We start from the raw sequence: 24,149 nt of genomic DNA on the forward strand, positions 1-24,149 counted from the left end.
TTCGCACATTCCCAATAATTGATTAAACTTTAAAAACATCTTCCTTACCCTAATTTTGGAGTGGTGCCTAGGATCCCCAAACAGCAAATCTGTTCCAATTAAACTGTAGAGAAACGTCGCCAGGATCCTGAAATGGGGTTTGTTAGTCGATTCGCGCTGAATTTGGGGTAGAAATTGAAGAGAGAGAGAGAGAGAGAGAGAGAGAGAGAGAGAGAGAGAGAGAGAGAGAGAGAGTTTTATTGTTTTACAAATGAAATGAACTTATGGCTATTTATAGGTAGCTGTTCCTGGACAAAACCGTCGACGATTTGATAGTGCTGCAGTGCATACACTGACTTGTGCTTGGTAAATCAATTGATTGAATATTTGTATGGTTGTGGATTAAATAAAGGATTAAGTTTTTGTGTGATTGCTCAATCAACAAAAAGTAAGAATTCATTAAAAGAATTTAAAGTGGTTAAAAATTCATAAAAAGAATTAATTAAAAATTTTAATAACCCAATTCACCCCCTCTTGGAACTACACCTTGGTTTTCAAATTTCTTACAAGAATAATATTAATTTGTGAAACTGTGAGTCGTACTTGTGATTTATAAAATTTAATTTTCATATTAAAGTGGTATATAAGAAGACATATTAACATAATTGGATAATTATATACATAATTTTTATTTGAAACATTTTATAAAATAAGATAAGATGATTAAATTGTAAAATATGTAAACTAAATCAAAATTACTAAAATATAATTTATAAACACTTTTTTTAGTTCCGCCCAAACACTTTTCTAATAAGATGATTAATTGAATAAGTTATAAAAATCACTTCTTTTTAAAGTATGAGAAATGGGGGACAAGATTAAGAAAAACTTAAATGTACACAAATATATATATATATATATATATATATGTATATATTGAGAGAGAGAGAGAGAGAGAGAGAGAGAGAGAGAGAGAGAGAGAGAGAGAGAGAGAGGGACAAATGTTATGTTTGGGAGTATAGATTTCGGATTTTGGATTTGGATTTGGATGGATTTGAACAATTTTTAATACAATTTAAAATTACATTTTATCCAAATCTAATACAACTTCAAATCCAATGGTTTTCCAAACATAGGGAAGGTTAAGAGAAGAAAAATAAATGTGCAAAAAAAAAAAGAAAAGAAAAAGAAAACAAAAATGAAATTTGTTGATGTTAGTTTTGATGATTGACAAAAAGTGGTATTCAGCTAAACTCACACACAGACTGTCATACAGACTCACTTACAGACTTTGTAAAAAATGCACTCACAGACACATAAGCAAACTTTATTACAAACATGCATTGTAATTTTTGTTGTATACATCAGTATGCTGTTCGACCATATTGTTGTATTAATATGGTTTATAACTTTATATTATCTCATATATTACTTGAATCCTCCACATCAAGCTCAAATGTTTGAAATTAAAACTTGGAGAATCAAGTAAAGATAATCTAACAACTATAAGTTTATTTTTTTGACTAGGTATTCATAATTAGCTGCATCTTTAAAAATCTTCGAACTCAATCAAGTATTAACTATAAAACCTAAATAAAGCTCGTTGGATTCTAACCACTTGCCTATACATATTTGCTGAAGACTGACTGAATGCAAGATACAATATATGAGAGCATGGAACTCACGCACCTACTTTAAGCACTGCTATTTGATCAATTTGGTTGTTTTGTCACTATTGTAACTTTGATCATATGTTCTACCTAATAGGTTGAGTCCTTCAACAATGTTCTCTAGACTCATGGTTTTAAGTCTTATAACTTGTTTGAATTAGGTTTTTTTAAAAAAAAACCTTAGATGTTTACCATCTTCTTGTTACTTTCCTTTGGGTGTTATCCCAAATTAGGAGGTGCGTCCTAGAGTGCTTTGACACTAGATATTGGGTGTAATCCCAAATTGAGACTCTGTTTTCGAAGTGCAAAGGCACCATATATTGGCCAAGGGTAGTGTTGGAGCTGAGTTGGCTATATCGTTTTGTTGTCCCTAGTGCTACAATACAGTTGTTGATAGGAGTTGAACAATATAAGACTATTATCTTGGTTTTGTAATACTGCGAGTATTAGTAAAAAATTCAAACATATTTGTTTAGAGAGTGGACATAGGCTAAGGAGCGAACCACTATAAATTCTATGCGTTACTCCTCTCTCTTCTCAACTTCATATTTTGATTGTGCACTACATTCTAAATATCTTTAATCAATGAAATAAATGGCTGGATTGTGGGTCTATATTGCACTCATCATTGATCAATCAACTTAATGACTGAATCAAGATTGCAATCTTCATATTGTGCATTTCCATCTATCATATTATTCATTGAGTAGTATCTACATTGGTTTTGTTTTTAGTATTTGACTTATTTAATCAGCTTGATATTTTGACAACTCTAATTGTTGTTGTATTTAATTTATTGTTAATTAACTCAGTGATTCTAAAAGTATAATTATTTATTGAATATGGTATGTGATTCATTTATCAAGTAAGATTGGATATTGAACTTTCACTCTAAAAATTTTAGGTAATTAATATAACTAATTTCTTGAAAATTCATTATACCTGCAAAATATTTTCATCAAATTCTCATGAAAATGGGAATAACAGTGATGCTAAAACGCTACCCAGGTCATGAGTCCGATGCAACCTGTCTCCTCATACCAAAGCCTTAGTTGTGAAAAAGAAAATTCTATTTGTTAATGAAACATATTATAAATAAATCACAAGTGAAAAAAGTAACTCAGTTGTGACATATTTCTGTGATGATTTTCTTGTGAACAATGGCAAAAATCAAATTTATAACTGCAGCGAACCCATGCAGCAATGAATGTAAATTTAAAAAATTGTTCCCTCACTCTCCATTGAGCCTATTCATGAAACTACCTCAGAGCAGTCACGATCAGGCTGTTTCCAACAAGAACAACGCATTTCACTGGTGCATTGAAATGCGGCAGCTATGATCACATACGAGAAAGACTTGCAAAACCAGAAGTGCATAAAAGGATAAATGAATTTATATTTAACATCTTTTTGAACATGGTCAATACATTCATGCACACGATAACATCCCACTGCTATTATCCTATAAGATTGCCAGAGTTGTAACACGGAAATTGCATAAAAGATTAGCTAAATTGCCATAGTAACACTGAAATTGCATAAAAGATTATCTGAGAAAAGAAGACATTATAGTCCTCTCGACTGTCAGTATTGCGTGAAACTCGGTTCTAATCCATAAGAAATCAAGAAGCACAGATGGGATCACTTCCATTTCTTGAACCTCATGAACTTCCCACCATGCTTCCAGCGCTTGCCAAACTTCCCATGCTTAAACTTGCCATGCTTGAACTTCCCATGACCATGGCCATAGAATCCCCCAGGTGTAAGATGATGGGCGCCATGTGACAAGTGGTGAGCACCATAAGCCGCAGCTGCAGCAGCAGCACCCCCAGCTAAAATTGCTCCCATGTTAGGCCGATGCCCTATATATCATCAAAGAGAAGGAATCGGTATTAAGCATCAAAAAGAACAAAACAGAATATGTAACTCCACAAATGGCGTCATCAGTATCTTGCAGGGGCATAAATTCTACAGTTTTTTTTCTTTATTGATGTTGCGTACAAATGGTTGTGGCATCATAGACAGGTGCATGAGAACCAAACATCTTACAGGATCTTGCAGATAATTCACTTTTAGTAACTATTTATAATTTAAGGAAAAAGTGTAACAGTGATGTTAGGAAGAACCCAGCTCAGATGCCAAGAGAACCACTCCAATGGAATGTCCTCATCACAATAGGTCCCAGGTCTTGGGCATGACGACAGTAGACAAACACAAAAACCTTATCTTGGGCATTGTTGATATTTTCCTGCTAATTAGTATTTCTCAAGCATTTCTTACAATTAGCATCAACCACAATCCATTAAATATGAGAAAAATATTCAATGGAATTAGTAAGTTCCTGGGACATCCAAAAGGAATACAAGGTAAGTTACCTGCACAGGTCCCATTTGGCTTTTACTTTCATCAAATCTGGCTCTCATAATTATGACCATCAATTTGTTTAAAAAAATTGTTAAACAATATACCAAACAAAGAACATGAAGGCCAAAAGGCTAGGATTCCATAAAGAAAGAACATGAGGGCCAAAAGGCTAGGATTCCATTAAGATACTTTCCTGGGGTTATGAAATTGAAACTACATTCTAATTGCCCAAAAAAGAGAGTGAAGAGGAAAGGAAAAAAGCAAAATGATCACCAATATACCTGAACTATATGGAGGAGCTGATGGAGTAGGATAACTGGTTGGTGGATATCCACCAGGGGGAGGATACCCAGCTGGTGGATATCCCCCTGCAGGAGGATACCCAGCTGGTGGATATCCACCTGTGGGAGGATATCCACCAGGTGGATAACCCCCTGGCGGACCTGCTGGTGAGTAGCCCTGTGGAGGATAACCCTGTGGAGGATATCCTGATGGAGGGTATGCCCCAGGGGCTGGTGGATAGTGTCCATAGTGTCCAGCAGCATATCCAGCAAGATTTGAAAACAGACCTCTGTCGCTAGACTCTTCGTTATAGTTGTCCTTTCCTCCTCCCATTTTCCTCAGCTCAAATTGATGTTACAGGAACTACTGCAGGGGGAAACTCAATTCAACATTCTTCTATGAGGAAGGAATATGCAGTATCCAGGACAACAATAATTAAAACAAAATTAAAAAAAGAATTAATTTAAAAAGCAATGCAAGCATCATGTCTTTTTAATGTTCTATCTGCTTTCTTAAGAAAATGAGAGGAACAAATGACAAATGCATCTTCATTTTTTTTCCATCAACCATTTTTTCCTCTCCTCTAATTCCTCCTGGAAACTAAAATGCAAAAGAAACAATGCTTTAGTCATCAATGATTGCAGTACTTATGAAAAAAAATAATAACATTTTTGAACATAAATAAGTTTCTATTTTGGAAACACCACCATAGTATGGAATTAAACATACCAAGCTCTTTAAATATTTAAATAGGTTAAGATTTTTGATTCCCAATAATGGCAGAACTTCCCTGCCATGAATGGGGTCACAAGGGAAAATGGATTTAAATAATTGGTATGGAACATCGTCATTTTGACAAAAGTCGAGTTTTGGTTTCAGTATAATAACAGATCAGTTGAAGTTTGTTAGAGACAGTTTTGTTGCTGTTGGGAGTTGGGTGGTTATGATCTTCATCTTGCACCCAGAAATTGAGGAAGAACAATGTCAATAGGCAAAAAAAGTATAAATTGAATCTCACCTTATTCTCCCTCATGTCTAATGCTTCTTCTGCTTCTTTCACCTCTCTCTTTCCGCCCCTCCACCCCCCCCCCCCCCCCGGCCCCCCAATTATAAGCTTCAAGGCCTACTCAAATTACGATCTGCACTATTGCTATAGAATTGGGTTCTAACAATTTGGTATCAGAACAGTTCAGTCCGTCGGAAATTACATTCATCTGAGATGATTGAATTACAGTCATAGCTGAAGGCACATATTCAAAGTGTTGGAGGAACAGCTAAAGAAGCATGAATCACGCTTTCCAGTTACAAACAACAAAGCAGACCTTAAAATGTTTCAGGAGGAGACCAATAGACCGCTTGATGAGTAGGTAGAAATGGTCAGATGTGTTTAAATAGGGGCAATTGAATTCAGGGAAAAACAAAGCATGGGTGATTTAAAGCAGTGCAACAAGAATGGAAAAAGGAATGCTACCATATCCCAATGAACCTGATCTTGGAAAAGCGAGTAATCAATGGCGGATTGGATGAACAGGAAGGGCTTTTAAGCTTTTGAAAGCGGATTTTCCTTTAGCTGATGGAAATAACCAAGATGTTGGATTAAAAGATAAAGGTACTTTTTGATGATTCAAATATCTGATGAACAGAAAGTAGAATCAGCTTAATTCCCTGCATTTATTAGGGAAAGCTGAAGTTTGGTTTGATCGGTTTGAAGAGTGGTTAAGAATTCAACAAGCTGCAGCAAGAGTATCATGAGATATTTAAGGAACTGAAGTCTCTCCTGGCTTTTTATCTCAAAGATTGTTGAAAGGATATTATATCTCAAGTTTTTTGAGTGGCTTGAAATAAAAAATTAGATCTATGGTCAAAATGTTTAATCCCGCATCACTAACTAAAGCATTTGAGTTGGCCAGGCTTTGGGAATCAACTTTGGAGGTACTATCAGAAAAGAAAAATAAGTCCAGTTTCAAAGTTCCGGTTCATCCATTAGCCATCAAACTCTTACTTCTTTGCATGGAGACTTTGTTAACAAAATCCTTTAAGAATCCATGCAAGTCCAATAAAATAAAAACTAGTGCCGAGAGAAACTCAGTTTCATAGTTAACAGGGCCTGCAGTATGGTGTTAGGGGCTTATTGGATGTAAACATAGAGCGCTGTGTTATAAATTCAAAATTTCAAGGCTGACAATACATATGACAGGGCAAGAAGGTAACCTTTCTGGATTCCAGTCAAGCAGCTGAATCTATATTGATTAATGGTGAAGCTGCGGAGTTCTTCAGCAAAGGAACTTATGTTATTCACGGACCCCTATGCTCAGTCAATATAACCAATGACAGGTACTATCTAACGCAACTATTAATGCACTATTGGACAAATTTAAGGATGTGTTTGAGCAGCCTCGGGGATTGGCACCACTAACAATGCATGATCACTAGATTGCTCTCATGCCTAAATTCGTTAAGGAAGTTGGTTAAGGAGATATTAATCTCTCAAATCATACAACCTAGTATATCCACTTTCCTTCTTGTAAAGATCAAGGAGAACCTTGTGGTTCTGCATATATTATTGGCAACTTAACAACCTCACAACAAAAAATAAGCTTCCTATTCCAGTGATAGATGAACTCCGAGATGAATTACACGGAGCTAAATTTCTTTATTAAAATACTGATTTAAGGTCAGGCTATATCATCCAATCAGGATGAAAGGAGATATGCCTAAGACAGTTTTTAAAACTCATCACGGTCATTATGAGTTCAACAAAATGCCATTTGGGTTAACAAATGCCCCAGCCACATTTCAGGTTCTCACTTCTTGCCCCCTATTTGTGGAAATTTACTTATGTTCTTTGACGAGATACTCATATACACAGCTGTAATTTAGGAATACATTTACAACAATTAAGGACTGCTTTAGAGGTTCTCAAAACCATCATAAATATGCTAAGAAATCAATTGGCCAAATGTAACACAGTAGTTGGGACATATTGTAAAACAAGATGATGTACAATCAGACAAGACTAAGATGGACTGTATCAGTATGTTGACATGGCCTAGACCAGCCAAGTCTTTAAGATGATTCCTTGGACTTACTGGTTATTAAAGAAAATAGTACTATTGACTTTTTTTGTTCTTATTTTTCGGAAAAGAAAGGAAAGAGAGAATACATTAGCTCCAAGGGGTACAAGAAAAAGAGTCCAACTAAGAACCAAAACAACAGAATTAACAGAACCTACTAAACCTCCGAACACCAGAAATAACATCTTATGTCCACTATGTTGATCAACAGCATCAGGCATGGTAAAAGAGTTCTAAAAACTAGTTTAATTTTTGGATCTCCAGACATTCCCAAACAGCCAAGATAAGTTCTGCAGTAGGGCTAGAACCCAAACTGAGCAGCCTCTTAGTCCCCCTCTTCAGAGCAGCATTTTTTTTTTAATAGAAAAAGAAAATCATTAGATAGGGAAAGAATGTACAATCAGGAGAAAAGACATCTCCTTAACGAAATCTGAGAACCCCCAGAGAAAAAAAAAAGGGGTGTAAAGGGCAGCAAAAGAAAATCAGCATGCCCTAAGAAGAGAATGCCAATCACACTGAATTTCTGAAAAAAACATCCCCTTGAAGTTTCCATCACCCACACACCATAAAGAAGCAAGAAAATGAACCTTTTTCCCACACCAGCAAATATGGTATCTTCTTTCCTGAAAATATATGCTAGTTATGTTCCTTCCACAAACCCCAAAACACTGCAAATAGTCAATCTAAAGAACGAGCTCTTTCCCACTTAGACAAATGATCCAAGGTTTAAGCCTGTTCCAAGAAGCCAACCACATGATAAACACGTGTCGACAAATGCATCTTTTGAACCAGGCTGAAGTGGTTCAAGGAACAGCAGGGCATTTCTCCCTAATGAGCTCCCAAGCAGTAGAGAGATATAAGGATCTGAAGAATCAGAACACCAAACAATTTTGTCCTGTGATGAGGACACAGGAGCGAAACTCAGAGCCTCTGGTATTTAAGAAACAGGAAATCAAATCCATCTTGACCAGAACCATGTCCCATCTAGACTTTAGCTTCCACAGGAAGCATGAAGTCACTATGAATATTCGAGCAAAATTTGTCAGTTAGAGGCCCTAAAGGATGCCAATTATTATTATTATTATTATTTTTAAAAAAAAGGAAAGATAAGTGTTACAACCATCTTCTATTATGCGTTTGAAGGCAAAATATACTTAACTCCCATGATTCTGTTCCAAGAGCAAGTGCCGTTTGGGGGAGGTTTAATAGACCAGCTGCTTTGATAGACCTGCAGCCATTTGACCCATAAAAAGGAAGAGGAAGAGCAAATTAGCTAAAGAAGATTGACCTCAAAGGCATCTCTCATCTGACTAAGCCTTTTTAGGCCCAAGACACCCTCATAGTGAGGCTTGCAGATCGTGGCCCAGCCAATACTATAGCTTGCTGTATTTGAATCAACTCCTGTATACAGGAAAGCTGTAAGCTTTTGTTCCAAGGATTTAAGGATGAAGAGGCCAAGCAGCTGCGAATGCTTAGTAGAGCAGTGCTCATAAGCTGAAGCCTCCTAGCATAAGAGAAGTGTTTAGTGGCCCAACTGTTAATTTCGCCAGAGATCATCTCAACCAGCAAGGGAAAAATTATTTTTAATGAGCTTTTAAGAAACGAGAGGGCAAGCCTAGAGGTTTAAGAGGAAGGACTCCCTTAGGCAGGCCCAAAATTTTAGGAATTTCCAACCTAACATCATCAGGAACCTAGCAACAAATATAGTTGATTTCAGAGTACTGGTTTGAAGACCAGAGAACAGATGGAAGAGGTCAAGAGAGTACTCAATATTTCTTGCAAAAGCAGTAATTCCATGAGAAAAGATTAAAAGATCGTCTACAAAACATAAGTTTGTCATGCACTTACCATGATACCTCAATAAGGGAAGATTTCAATGGGGACCCAAAGCTGAACAAGCTTTTGAACAACTTAACTACTGTACCAATATAATACCTGCCTTTCCAGTTTTTTTTTTTTTGCAGCTATCTGTTGCAGAAACAGATACAAGTCAAAAGGGAATTGTTGCAGCTCTCATGCAATAAGGTAGGCCTTGCCTTGCTACGTAGAGCACTAGAACCTAAGGATTTGGGAGTATTGAGTTATACGGAATATTTTTAGCAGTAATTATGGTTGTTACTAAATGGCAATTTTACTTGATTGGTCATCATTTTATTATAAAGACAGGTCAGACAACAAATTCTAAAGCACGTTCTTGAACAAAAGGTGAGCTCAATGCCACAACAGAAATGGATTACCACATTAACGGGGGTTTTGATTACTCTATTGAGTACAAGAGGGTGCCAAAAATCATGTAGTTGATGCCTCAAGAAGATTGGAAGATGAGGGTATTAGTCCAGCCATTACTGTTGTCCAGCCTACTTTGATGATGAAGATAGCAGATAGCTATTAGGGAGACATAAATGTGCAGGGTAAAATTGCAGCACATGATAAATTCCTCTGCAGTCGCCAAGTTATCTTACAATCATTCAAAGGCAAACCCTTTGGGGAAAACTAGTAGTTTATGCCAAAAAACTCATTTGAGGCTTTCATTTCATCTACTTTGGGTAGGAATTCAGGCAATTTAGGCATCAACAGAAGAATTTCAAAAGCTTTTATATTGGTGTCATATGCAGGATGCAGTTAACAAGTATGTTCAGTATTGTTGAAGCCTTCACCCCTGTGTTAGCACAGACTAACATTTCCCTTAACTTAATTTAGGGTTCAAAGTCAGGGTAAGCAGATCATAATGGACAGATTCACTAAATATGACCATTTTATTGCTCCAGTGCCTTTCATTGCCCACACTGTCACTACGGCGTTTCAGACGAGTATAAACTACATGACCTTCCTACTACCACAGTTTCTAAAAAGGGTAAAGTATTCCTTGGTAATTTAGCATGGGTTATTCAAAGTATTGGGTACATGGTTGAATACAAGTTCAGCCTATCAACTATAATCTGATGGCCAGATTGACAGATTGAATCAATGTTTGGAAATATTTGCGATGTACTAACAATCAAAATCCCAAAGAATGGAATAAAAGGCTTCCTATGCCTAAATGGTGTTATACCAGCAATTTCTACACAGCTACTAAGATCGCCCCATTTAAGACACTATGACTATCCACCTCAATTTCATCTGGGTCCTCTGTGGGCTATTGTAGACACTGCATTAATGAATTTCTTTCATTAATGACAATGCAGGTCTTAGCAATTGCTCCACAACTTACAAGATGCTCATTATGGGATGAAGTTTGCAGATGAAGACAGAACAGAAAGCCATTTCAATGTGAGTGATTTTGTATACCTTATATTACAACCTTACCAGCAGTCATCGGTTTCTGTATGTTGTCATATGAAGCTTTCAGAAAGCACCATGGACCTTCCCATTTACTGGAGAGACTTGGATCAGTAGCCTATTGCTTGGCACTACCACCTGAGTCTCAAATTCACCCATTTTGTATGTCTCAGGAGGGGAATACTCAGATTCATAGCCCATGTTCTCCCCCTCTTGATTCTGCAGGTAAGTTTAAGATAGAGAAGGATGACTTGCCATGGTTCTATAGTAGCCTCTCTAGTTTTTGTAGAATGTCAGGTTTGGATCCAACCAATTTCCTCATCTCTATCCTCGCAGACAAGGTATTTGCTACAGAGGGTGTAATGTCATGAAAGCGGAAACAAGAGAAAATGGATTAAATAATTGGTAGGGAAAGCCATCATTTTGCATAAGTCATTTGTTTTCAAGGTAATAACAGAGCAGTTGTAGTTAGAGAAAGTTATGTTGCTGCTATTAGTTAGGCAGTTATGATCTTGATCTTGTACATACAAATTGAGGAAGAAGGATGTAGCTCGTAGCTAGGAATAAAAAGTATGAATTGAATCTCATCTTGTTCTGTCTTCTTGCCCACATGTCCTTCTCCTTTCCTTGCTGCAATTTTTTCTAAGATCTACCCAAATTATGATCTGAACTCTCCTTAAGAGTATTGGGTCATTAAAAAACCTAATCGCTCTCTTCCCTCCCTCCCTCCCTCCTCTCTCTCTCTCTCTCTCTCTCTCTCTCTCTCTCTCTCTCTCTCTCTCTCATAACTAACAAGTAAAGCAACAATTATTGTCTAATATACACCTTCCGTGCCCGTCTGAACCAGACAAATCTATTTTTTTTAATGAAAGCTGAACCAAACAAATCTTGAGATTAATCTACAGGAAATTCGAATAAAAAATAAAGATGAAGCCCACAGTAGCCAGAGGACAACGCCCAACAGGACCAACAACGGCTAATCGCTTTCTGGGCAAAGATTAATGCAGAAAAATACGCCAGAAACAATGAATAGAATAAGAAGAGCTCTAGCAATTTCAACTCACAAAGAGACCCAGTATGCGCCTTCCAAATTAACTCATTCATTTACATGGATGATAAATATCACATAACAGCATCAGGTTTTGGAGAAGTTAGAACCAAACAATCCAAAAAATCCTAGTATACAACCTCCAAATTCATTAGTACACAGACAATCTCGAGTTTGGCAATAAAATTAAAGTTAAAAAAAAGAAACAGAAATTAAGCAAAGTTCATTCGAATAGCAATCTATCACAACCATGATCCATGGCCACAAAAAATCTACAATTTAAGGGGAGAAAAAAAACAGAATAAGAAAGGAAAAAAAATGGGATTGATCGATCAGTGCATCATTACCATCATCATCCTCAACACAAGAAACAACAAAAGAAACTGGGTCTACAACCCATCAATCAAATTCATAGAAGAAAAATTTAAGGAAAAAAGCAAGAGAGAATTTTTTAGCATCTTATGAAACAAACGCAATTGATCATCGCGTAGAAAAACAGCAGGCAAGGTTCGACAAAAGGAGGCTTTACAAAATCAAGAATCTTCTGAAGATAGACGCCCGGTGATGGAAGGAAGGAGGGGCAGAGAAGAACAGAGAGAGCTCACCCAATTCCAAATTTAATAGCTTCAACAGAAATTTTGAAGTCCCCGTGGATCTCTTAGCAATTATATATATATATATTATAGACAACGCGTACATGAATATAAAACGGATAAGTTAAACATCATTGACATTTGCTTTTTTCAGAAAAAAAAAAAAAAAAAAAACTAAAAATTGACTTCTTGCTTAACTTGGAAGTTATTTAACTCATATTATCTTAAATATCATTTTAGAATTACCTTCTAATTACATTGTGCTCAGGTTTAAAATTACTATTTCAAATAATATAAAATTATAGAGTTGGGCATGGAGTTTCTACATGACCTGCATGAAGCGGCTAAGGGAAGGAAGCAACTTATAGACTCATGGCACACGAATCTAAGTGACGCGAACCCCAATGGTGCAAATCCAAATGATGAGATTCCCAATGGTGTGGATCAACATGCGTAGACTAATAGCAGCTCATCTAATGAGCACTACTCATGAGACCTTAAATATCGTGCCCATTTAATGAGGACAACTCAAGAGGCAACAAAGGAGTGAGCACGACTCACCAATAATGACTCATCTAATGAACACCGCTTATAAGGCCCTGAAAGCTTACACACTTGATGAGCACTACTTATGAGATAATAAAGGAGTGAGCACAACTCACCCATAATAGCTCATCTAATGAGCACAACTCATGGGTATAATGGAGTGGGCACGACTCACCCATAATGATTCATCTGATAAGTATAGCTCATGAGGCCCTAAAAACTTGTTCACTTGATGAACATGACTTATAAGACATAGAAGAGTGAGTATAACTCACCCGTTATGGTTTATCTGATGAGTATAGCTCATGAGGCCTTAAAGATCTACCTACTTGATGAGCACAACTCATAGGGCACAAAGAAGTGAGCACGGTTCACCCGTAATGCCCCATCTAACGAGCGCTGCTCGGATAAGGCCAGATTGGTCATAATACGCTTTTTAGAGCATACTTGTTGGCTTGGTTTGAGCCGAGTAATGTAGAAGTTGACTCTAAGTGAGTCTGAAAGTAAGTGCATCGACTCAGATCGAGTTAATTGAGCTAAATCACTCAAGGTCCGTTTCAAATTAAAACTCTCGAATAAAATAAATTTATTTCAAATATTTGAGAGTGTTGGGGGCAATTGATACACCCAAAATTGATAGGAATGCTCATAGGGTTGAAGAGTTATAAGACCAACATTTGATGTCTCATGTAACTGCCCTTAAGTTACCTATAACCTTCATAAGCTTAATGGTATGGTTACAAGAGAGTTACTATTGATGTCTTGCATAACCTTCCTTAAGTTACTCGTAACCCCCTAAACATAATGGCACACTCATAATGCCAAGCTGAAGGAGGGTTTGCCTCCATCACTATAAAAAGAGATCTTAGGATGAGGTAAGCATCTCATTCTCTTTTACTGTTGCAACTTAAATCTCTCATTTCCTAACTTAGGCATTAGAGTGATCCCCTAGGGTACACCTTGAGTCTTCCAAGTCATTCTTATTTGATTCCTTTCAGGCGATTTAGGTCGAAGGATGGTTTAACAAAAGTCATACAATTTTTGGTAGCAACGGGCTATCAAGACACCTCAGAACCATGATAACAACATTAGGAATTCTTTTAAGGTAATATGTATTAGTAGTTGCTATCTAAAAATTTATATTTTAAAATTAAAAATAATTATATAATTAAGTATAAAATTCAATATAATCTTTGCATGGAATAATTAAAATTTTTTATATGGTTACGAAATGACATTACTAATTTTTTGCATATTATATTAAATATATATATATGTTAATAATAATAATTTTTATTCATTAATATTGAATAATTAAATATTATTAGTTTTTGCAAAAAATATTAATTCAAATTTTCATAGAAATTACAAAAATTAGTAGTTCAAATATTATTGGCTATCAAAAGTAAAATTACTAAATTATTGGTAGGTTTAAAATATTGATAAGATTATTAATGGATGATTTTAAAATATTAATTATTATATTTTTATTTTATAAAATAATTAAATTGCTGTTATCAATTGTAAAAATTATTAATTCAATTATTATTAACGGTTAAAGAAATCATGGTTCAATAAGTACTAGTAGTTGCAAAAGTTAAATTACAATATAACAAAGTCATCCAACATTCAAACAAATAAATTTCTTTAAATCCTTTATTTAAAGGTTGTCATCCTTTTAGTCCTATTAATATTACCATGAGTATCACATTTTTATTTTTCTTTTCCTTTATTGCATTACTCCTTTTCCCATCTTTAACCGCAAAATCTTGACTCTATGTTCAAAGTCAGCACTAAAACACAATCCTATAATATACATAATTTTTCTATTTAGATTGGAGCTGATAAAATTTGTAATTTTTCATATAGTTTTGATTTTTTTTAATACATGCAACTTTTATGAATTAGATCATAGTTAGTTGCAAAATGGTTGAACCGATTATAGTAGTGCACTAATTGAAAGAGTGTCAAAGATCTTTTGAAGACCTAATTAGAGCATGTAGTGAGACCTTATGTTGTAGTTTTCAAATCACACTAAGCCATTTGAACTACACATACACGAATTTGCTAGACTATGTTATAGGCAATGTGCTTGTCCAATAAGGTAACCCTATTTGCATATGAGGGGAAGCTTGATAACACTAAGAGAAGATTTCGACAAAGGGATGCATGCGTAGCATTGGAGGAAGTAGGCAAGCACACACCAAGCAAGGCACCTTTTTGAGCTACCTTCCATGAGGGTATAAGTGTCTCAAAAGTTAAATCTCAAGTGTGGTTATTGGTGTTTTTGAAACCTTACGGAATGTTCGTGTCTTTTTTTCAAACATCAAAATTTGTCCGTATCCTTTTCCCTAAAGTTTATCTAAATATATTGTTGACCATATGGGTCATATCTCATTTTGATCATGACAAATACTTTGGATTTAATATTTGCCAAGTTTGTGTGTAAGATCAAATTAGAAAAATCATATGGCGACACACAGTGGCTTGAGAAAAAATGAAGACCCAAAGTGTTTTAATTGTTATAATTTATATTAAATTTATTGGGTTTGTAATAATCATTTCAAGGTCTGTAATAATCTGCATATCATGCATGGTAGGAACTTATAAGCTCAAGACCATAGATGGACCTTAGGTTTGGTTGACCGATGTCATATTTTTAGGGTTAGCTCAAAGACCTTAGAAAGTTCCTAAGTCCTTGCACTTACACATAAAATAGTACCCAAGATCACATATAATATCAGGGGATCAATTGGCTTAAAATAGGACTTAAAAGGCTAAATGAATAGAATTTGGGTGACTGAACCTCCATGTTCAAAAACATGTCGGGCGACTGAACTGTTGAAAGGTCAAAGTGTTGACTAGATTTCGGGCAACCAAATCGAAAAGGGCACCACTGTTCTTAGTCAATTAAACGTCCATTCCCACCTTTTTCACCAACTCGGCAGCCCGAACCCTCACGTTCAAAATTGCCTCGGGCTACTGAATTTGATACCGGGCGACCGAACCACGATCTTTTGGAAAATCGCCTAGGTTCAACAAACCATCCTCTTTCACAAGCACCTGAACTTCAAAAACGTACATTTTCTCATGTGTCTATTCGAGCGACCGAATCTTGGGTCAGGCACTTGAAACTCTCGGGTTGCTCATTTATTTACCGTGGTTATTTTAAGTTTAATAGGGTTAATTTTATTAAACCATTTTAAAACAAATTTAATAAAGCCCTACATACCCCTAACGATTATATTTTTGTCAATGCCTACATATACTAGTCCATTTGCACAATTAAAACAAGATTAGCACCTAGATTATCTTGAAAAAAAACCTCTGAAATTTGAGTGCTCATATTTCATATACCAAGCCAAATACACTCTTTCTTTGTTGTTGACTTTATGAGTCCAATCCTATTTTGATAATGACAAATCACTTGGTATTTGATCTGTGCATTGAGATGGTGAACAGGAACTATATTAAGCATACACGGAAGGATAACAAGTCATGGAAGCAATGAAGATTAAAGCATACATATCTTGGCACAATCCATGGAACTCAAAGAGTACAAGAATGAAGATGTAAGCAACAAGTTCAAGATTGTCATGGGAATGGGTACTTAGAGCTAATGTATTTACATTTTCATATGATTTAATTTGAGACTCAACATATACCCTAGAATGTCTTTAGGACTCATGCATTTCATAAACATCATTAGGGGACATTCATGGACTTAGATATATTTTCAAAACCCTAGAAAATATTTTTATAAAAAAGCCAAGAAAGAGAGCAAAATAAAATTTTCAAATTAAAAAGAAAAATCCAGGATTTGGTCAGTTCAGAAGACTGAACTCAGCTTTCAGTCGTCTGACGATTGCACTTCAGAAGACCGAATTCAGAGTTCAGTCATCTGAGGATTGCACTTTAGAAGACCGAAGATAAGTTCAGCCGTCTGAAAAATTTCTTCAAAAGACCGAAGATTAAGTTCAGTCGTCTGAAGAATTTATGGTGAAACATAGAACCTGACAGAAGCACCTCAAAAGACTGAACTCAGACTTCAGTCGTCTGAATCCGACACTTCAGTCGTTTGGGCCTTTAACCTCAGTCGTTTGACCCTGTGTCCAAGTTAATTTTTTGAAGCTTTAAGGAACTTTAGTCGTCTATGCCTTTGACCTTAGTCATCTGAACTTGCGGGAAAACATAAAAATCTAATTTTTAATAAGAGAACTTGTGAGATATTTTTTGATCCAATGGTTGAGATTGATTCTAAGGGTAAGACACCTATATATTGAACATCTAAACCCTAGTACGAAGCCAAGACTTTTAAAAGAAGAAGAGAACATCTTGTTGACATAGATTTGAGAGACTTGAACATATTGTTATACGATTTCATGCACTCCAACCTATATTCATGTCCCTTGGGCAAATCAACTCAGAATGCCAAAAGGGATCTCACTTATACATCTTGATTTCAACTTGGTATTGAGGTTTGGTAATTCGAGTTATTATTTTCAAGAGTTTCTCATCTCATCACTTGTTATTGAATATCATTAGAGAGATTGTTCTTGAGTGTTCATATACATATAAAGATTGTTTTTGATAAGATCATTACTTGAGAAAGGTTTTAGCTATTGGTTGAATAGTTTTTGATTCAAGAGTATATCTATTTTTCAAAGAACTTATCATTGCAAAATCTACTTTTGAATATTTGTTAAAAAGTTGATCGTGAGTGAGCATATATTAAATCATTTTAATAAGATTACCACTTGAGAAAAGCTTTTGTTATTGATTACATATTTTTCATTCAAGTGAGTTTTTCATTCAAAAACTTGATATTTTGAATACTTCAAAACCATTTGATTAAATATCCTTAGAAGCTTATAACTATATATATACTCTACTGAGGGATATTTTGTTTGGAAAACCTTATACTCAGTGTTTTAATCTTTGAAATACATACCGTATATATATTTGCATATTACAAAGATCGCATTGTGGTTGAATATTTGGAAGTAAACTTCTTGATTTTGATCGTTATAATATTCAAGATAAATCTTTTGATAAGATCACGGTTGATATTTGTGCATTAAAGAAGTTGAACTTGAATCATAATTTCTCCAAAACTTTTACTTATATCATCAATTTTGAGAGTTTTGATATAAAGGGTAATTATGTGTTGAAGAATATTCATTCATCTAATGATTGTATCGTTACATACATTCTGAGCTTCAAGTTTCATCATATAATTACGTGTTAGGAATTTCAATTGTACTCACTAGCTTTGTTAGAAGCAACTTTGAGTGTTTTATAGATTTGATTGTAATTACGGTTCAGGTTGTGAACTAGGTTTGGGGAGAGAGCTGTATCTCTTGTAAGCAGTAGAGTAGGAGGAAGCTGTGCCTCTTGTAAGCAGTGGAGTAGGAGGAAGTTGTGCCTCTTGTAAGTAGCGGAGTTGGACGAAGTTGTGCCTCTTATAAGCAATGGATGTAAGGGAAGTTCCAAATTTAAGGAGCATGGATTATAGTGGAATCCTTGAGTGGGTTGCTCAAGGCGAGGACGTAGGCCGGGTCAGCTGAACCTCATAAAATCGTGTTTGCATTCTCTCTTCCCTTATCCTTTTATTTTCTCCATTGCATTTGAATATCTTGCTTGCTTGTATTTATGTTGAATAACCTCACATGAATTTGATAAGTAATTTGTTAAATTTAGAAAGAGAGACTAAGAGGTAAAGAAGTTTTAAAGAATTTTAAAATACCCAATTCACCCCCCTCTTGGGATTACACCTAAATCAACATTTGTGATTCCCTTGACAAACCTAGTTTCCAAAAGAGTGTTAGTGTGTGATTTAGATGAGCCACTCTTGCTCAAAACTCTCTTTGATATATATTGATTATTTGATTTTATTGGAGAGTTTTTGCTAAAGTTTTCCCCCGGTTTAACTAATATTCTTTGTGTGGTAAAACTTGTAGCTAGTGGGTTTTTGCATCCCTATTGCAAGACTCACTTGCTTGTGTTTTTTGATTGTGCAAATATTTTCACAAGCATTCTTTTCAAACATCTCTTGAGCTACATTTTGAGAAAATCAATTAAGACATTTTTGTACACCTTTATTACAACTCTTTGAAACACTTGCTGTGATTGATTAACATTAACTGTTAGTTTCAAATATGGATTGTTTGCACACTCTTTTAGGTTATTGCACATTGACATTTGTAAGAGTGTAGTTGAACACATTGCACAAAACTTATAGTTGCTATATTGTATTGGTGTGCATTGATTATCTTGTGCGTAGTGGTACATATCTGCTTGTCTAAGAAACATTTGCTTATATGTAAATTTTTATATTTGTTGTATTCTAGGCGTGGGCCTGAGAAGGGAGACTAGCCCTATTGAATAGTCTCAGATTGGCTTAGACCAGGTTAGGAAAGATAGGTGCACCATCCTAGTAAGGTGCGGTTGTAGGTTGAGGTCAGCCCTGTTAATTGTCTTAGTTGTAAATGGTGCCACTCCACCCGTTAAGTGAGCATTAGTCGAATTCTCAGGCTTGTGAGCAAAGGTGGGGACGTAGGTAGTATTGGCCGAACCCCGATAACATATCATGTGTGCACTATTTATATTTTCGCAATTTATATTTCCGCACGTGTATGTTATATTGTGAATGCTGAACATGATTTAATTTCCACACATTATATTTATCTACGCATTTGGAACTGCATAGACAAATCTTAGGTTTGTGTAATACTGGTTGTTGGATTAGTTGAACTTAGGATAAAATTTTAAATACCCAATTCACCCCCCTCTTGGGAATACACCAAAGTCAACGTATATTATTCAAGGCAACTATAATCACCTGCAACACATGTAATATCTTTACTAGTTATCGTAAAAGTATTAATTATTGTTATTGATATTTTGATTATCATTATGACAACTCGAAAAATTTCACCGCTCTGATACCACCTGTAATAAATATTTTCACACAGCAGAAGACCTCAAATACTAATTACGAGAGTATTAATCCACCTCATATTTTCCAGTAGCACAATTAATATCCCTAAAATATTGGACTCATCAAAACATAATTTATTTAATATCTATTCTAAATAGAACATGTTATCCCACCCACGCTTCCACTACGCTACTCTGACTTCGGCTAATCTTCTCATGGCATCTGAAAAATGTTATATAATCATTGGGTGAGACACTTCTTAGTAAGACCAAATAAATTATTATCAGTGTGACTAACATGAGTTTTAGTGTAAAAAAAATATAACTGTTAATTTAACTTTAGAGAATATTGCATTTATAACTATAACTCACACCCATAATTGAAAACTACACATTTACCTGCAAAACATAAGTCTGGCTCAACAAACAGTCTCATTTATTGAAATTTTGATTGTAACGCCCGAACCCCAAAATCCAGGTCTGGTGCGTTATACCTGATATTATCCTGTTAAATCATAAATCATTAACATACATACGTAGCAGAAAACATAAACAAAATCTCCATACAACATAGACCATAATACCAACATTCCATAATACCGTAATATACCAGAGTTTACTATATCCTAACTAGAAATCCATAAAAACCAACCATCATAATCTCTATATATTCATACATCTCCAAAACATTCAGTATGTTCACAACCATTCTGTTCTCAATAAACCTAAAAAACGTAATAACATAAAACATAAACATTTCCATTCCCAAAATATTATCAACATATAACCTATTTCTATAGTCCTAAAAAACACTAATAATACCCTCAAACTCCTCATGCCCGATCTCGAGGATGTTCTGAAAAAGAAACATTCATATTCGGGTGAGACACATCTCAGTAAGGGAAGAAATATACATATTAAAACAGTGTGTGGCTAACATGAGGTATATAGATATCATTTTAATAACTTTTGCAAATCATTAACATAACTTTGAAATCGTTTTCTGAACCTAAACAAGCACATGCAAAGTTTTAACCCATGAGATTACTTAAGGATAGGGGTGATTACCCGCCCATATAGGTAGCACCCCTCTGCTCTAATACATAGGTAACCCTAAGGTCACAACTAAAGCATACTAGGGCACTTACCTTACTCAGTAAGCCCTCAAGTGTTAGATTAATCTTGTACTCACGCATTCAACAATAGTTTACCGGCAAAGGCCCTAAGGATAGGGAAATCTACCCGCCCATACAAATAGGTTCCCTCTGCCCTAGTACGTTATGCAGCTATTGCCACATCTGAAGCTACTAGTGCACTCGCCTTTCTCAGAGCCCTCAGGTGAAGAGTTCGCCTTGCCCAATCATAGCATGTTCTACGTACATACATACTTCTAATATCGTAATATATCATTCTTTTCCTGTCATTATACATTCATGCACATTCATTCATGTTCATAACTTAACTTTGCATTTCGTTTCACTTTAAGTGACTCTTTCCCATTCGTATTGTTCACGTTTCACGTTTCACATTTCATTTCATTGTATTGTCATTCCTTTGTCATTTCGTTGCATAATATTTTCATTTCATTCCTTCGTACTACAGCTGGTCTTTAGCCATCATTAGTTAGTCTATGTAGAAACGTGCTAGATCTGCTAACACAATTCCTTTTAGCTGTCATTAGTTAGTCTACACAGAAGTGTGCTAGATCTGCTAACATGGATGTCTTTCAGCTGTCTTACATTTACATGGTTGCATTTAACATACACAAACAACATTGTCCATATCATATTTTATTCATAAGCTTTACTTACTTAACTTGGATCTCATATATCTAACATATATTTGCATAGAATCTCATGCCACACAGCTTTAGCAGTAAAATTCATATACATTTCTCACAAAATAAGCCAAAGCATAGTTAACATTGATATATTGAAAATACATTTCATTTCTTAATTAATTTCTTATAAAATTCCTTTCCACTTCCATTAATTCATTTTCACATATACATAACTATATAAACATTCTTAGGGTCAGAAAACATAAATTTCATGGCTGGCATTTTAAACCCACATATAAACATATATACAAAAATAACGCATAATTCATTTTATTTCATGAAAAACCTGATTTAATATATAAGTTTCCCCCTTACCTGACTTTCAAATAGCGCTAGCAGGATCCCCAAACCGATACTCGCAGCGTTCACTTGGATCCTGAATCCAAAAATGCTAACTTAAATACAATAAATTCCAATTAACTTAAATCTTAAGGAAAATACTTATTTACTATTTCCTAGGCTCCAACTAACAATAAGAAAAACCCAAAATAAATCACTTACCCTGATTTTGGGATGTTTACCAAACCTCATAACCCAATGATTAGCTCCTACAACCTTGAAGAGAATGATCCCATGAAACCCCTAGCTGTTTCGGATCGTCAAATTGGGTCAAAATCGGCCCAAAATCAAAGAGAGAAGGTTGGGGGATCGTTTTCTAGAGAGAGAAGGAGAATTGGCCGAGTTTTCATGTTGAAAAATGAAAGAATTTCAATTTATAGGCAGGGCTTCGTCGACGAGACACATCGATTTGTCGACGAGGCATTGTAGAGTCTTTGTCGACGAAAAGATACCTTCGTCGACGAAATTTAGAGTTTCAAATACACTCTCTCGGGATTCCTTCGTCGACGAGAAGCAAACTTCGTCGACGATCTTAGAAGTACACTCGTCGACGAATACAGGACATTCGTCGATGAGGCCTGCTTTTCCTTCTAATTTCTTTCCTTTTTTCTTCATTATCCATTAATCCTTTTTATTTATCATATTTTCTACTTATTTAAATTCCCGGGTCATTACATTGATTATCATTGTGATGACCTGAAAAATTTCACTACTCTAATACCACCTATAATAAATATTTTCATACAACAGAAGACCTCAAATACGAATTACTAGAGTGCTATTCTACCTCATCATGACAATAATATTTTCCAGTAGCACATTTAATATCCCTAGAATTTTAGACTCATCAAAACACAATTTATTTAATATATATTCTAAATAGAACCTTTTATCCCACGCATGCTTCCGCTATACTACTTTGACTTTGGCTAATCTTCTCATGGCATCTGAAAAATGTTATATAATCATGGGGTGAGACACCTCTCAGTAAGATAGAATAAATTATTATCAGTGTGTGACTAACATGAGTTTTAGTGTAAAGAAAATATAACTGTTAGTTTAACTTTAGAGAATACTGCATTTATAACTGTAACTCACACCTATAATTGCAAACTACACATTTACGTGCAAAACATAACTTTGGCTCAACAAACAGTCTCATTTACATGAATTTACATAATAGATAGTAAAACGATCTCTTCTTTTCCTACCAACATTTTACTTCACATAATAAACAATATAACAACCTCCTCATTTCCTACCAATGTTATATTGAAAATTACATGCTAAACAATATAACGATCTCCTTATTTCCTGCCAACGTTATATTGCAACATACAAGATAGACAATATAATGAACTGCTCATTTCTTGCCAAGGTTATATTGTAACATACAAGATAGACAATATAATGACCTCCTCATTTCCTGCCAACATTATATTGCAACCCTTTTCAACACTTCTAGAAAACCATTATATCACCATGATTTTCACAATCTCTACATTATTCACATTATCTCGAGTACCCAGTATAAAATCCATGCTCAGTAAATAACCACATCTCTGAATACAATCATAATTCAGTATAAAAATCCATACTCAATATAAAATCACATTCCTGTATAAAATCACAACTTCACTGTATAATATCATAAAAGAGATTCCAACCAATTTAATTATGCAATTATACAAATTATTCTTATGCCACATAATTTATTCAATAATTATAATCTCATAAAGTACCCAAGAAATTTTCACAAACATATATTCAGTAAATTTAAATGAAAACGTGGGTATGATCAATTTCACCTATTTAATTTAATTCCATTATATCCCAAAAATCCGATATAATCAAATCCATGCGTTTTAATTTAATCCTAAAAATATTCCTAAAAACCCAATCTGATCAAATCCTTGTAGTTAAACTTAATCCCAAAAATATTCCCAAAAAACCCAATCTAATCGAATCCGTGTAGTTTAATTTAATCCCAATAGTATTCCCAAAATCATATACTCAAATTTAATTGGTTAAACTTTTAACAATAAAACCCTCACATAATTTATTCCCCTTACCTTAGCCCAGGAGTGGTGCTTACGACACCCTAACAACGAAATCTCTTTGATTAAAGTGTTGAGGAGTAGAGCTGGGACCCGGATATGATGTTCGTGTTTCAATTCGATCGAAAAATGTTAAGAA

The 24,149-nt window shown here is 35.0% G+C and overlaps 1 protein-coding gene across 6 annotated transcripts; it reads right to left on the minus strand.

Annotated features, from left to right (window-relative positions):
* Positions 1-3,021: 3,021 nt before the first annotated feature.
* LOC131158078 (glycine-rich protein A3) lies at positions 3,022-12,428 on the minus strand. Of its 6 annotated transcripts, none has more exons than XM_058112647.1 (3): positions 12,302-12,428; positions 4,295-4,658; positions 3,022-3,511 (listed from the first exon to the last, which is right to left on the minus strand). In XM_058112647.1, exons 2-3 carry the CDS (start codon positions 4,626-4,628, stop codon positions 3,291-3,293), a joined length of 555 nt encoding a protein of 184 aa, XP_057968630.1. In that variant the 5' UTR covers positions 4,629-4,658; positions 12,302-12,428; the 3' UTR covers positions 3,022-3,290. The 6 variants fall into 6 exon arrangements, with proteins under 6 accessions (XP_057968630.1, XP_057968629.1, XP_057968628.1 ...); XM_058112646.1 differs by having other exon boundaries at positions 4,295-4,661; XM_058112645.1 differs by having other exon boundaries at positions 4,295-4,661; positions 12,226-12,388.
* Positions 12,429-24,149: the final 11,721 nt, after the last annotated feature.

This window comes from Malania oleifera, chromosome 6 (genome assembly GCF_029873635.1).
Source record: "Malania oleifera isolate guangnan ecotype guangnan chromosome 6, ASM2987363v1, whole genome shotgun sequence".
In the NCBI taxonomy this organism is placed as follows: Eukaryota; Viridiplantae; Streptophyta; class Magnoliopsida; order Santalales; family Ximeniaceae; genus Malania; species Malania oleifera.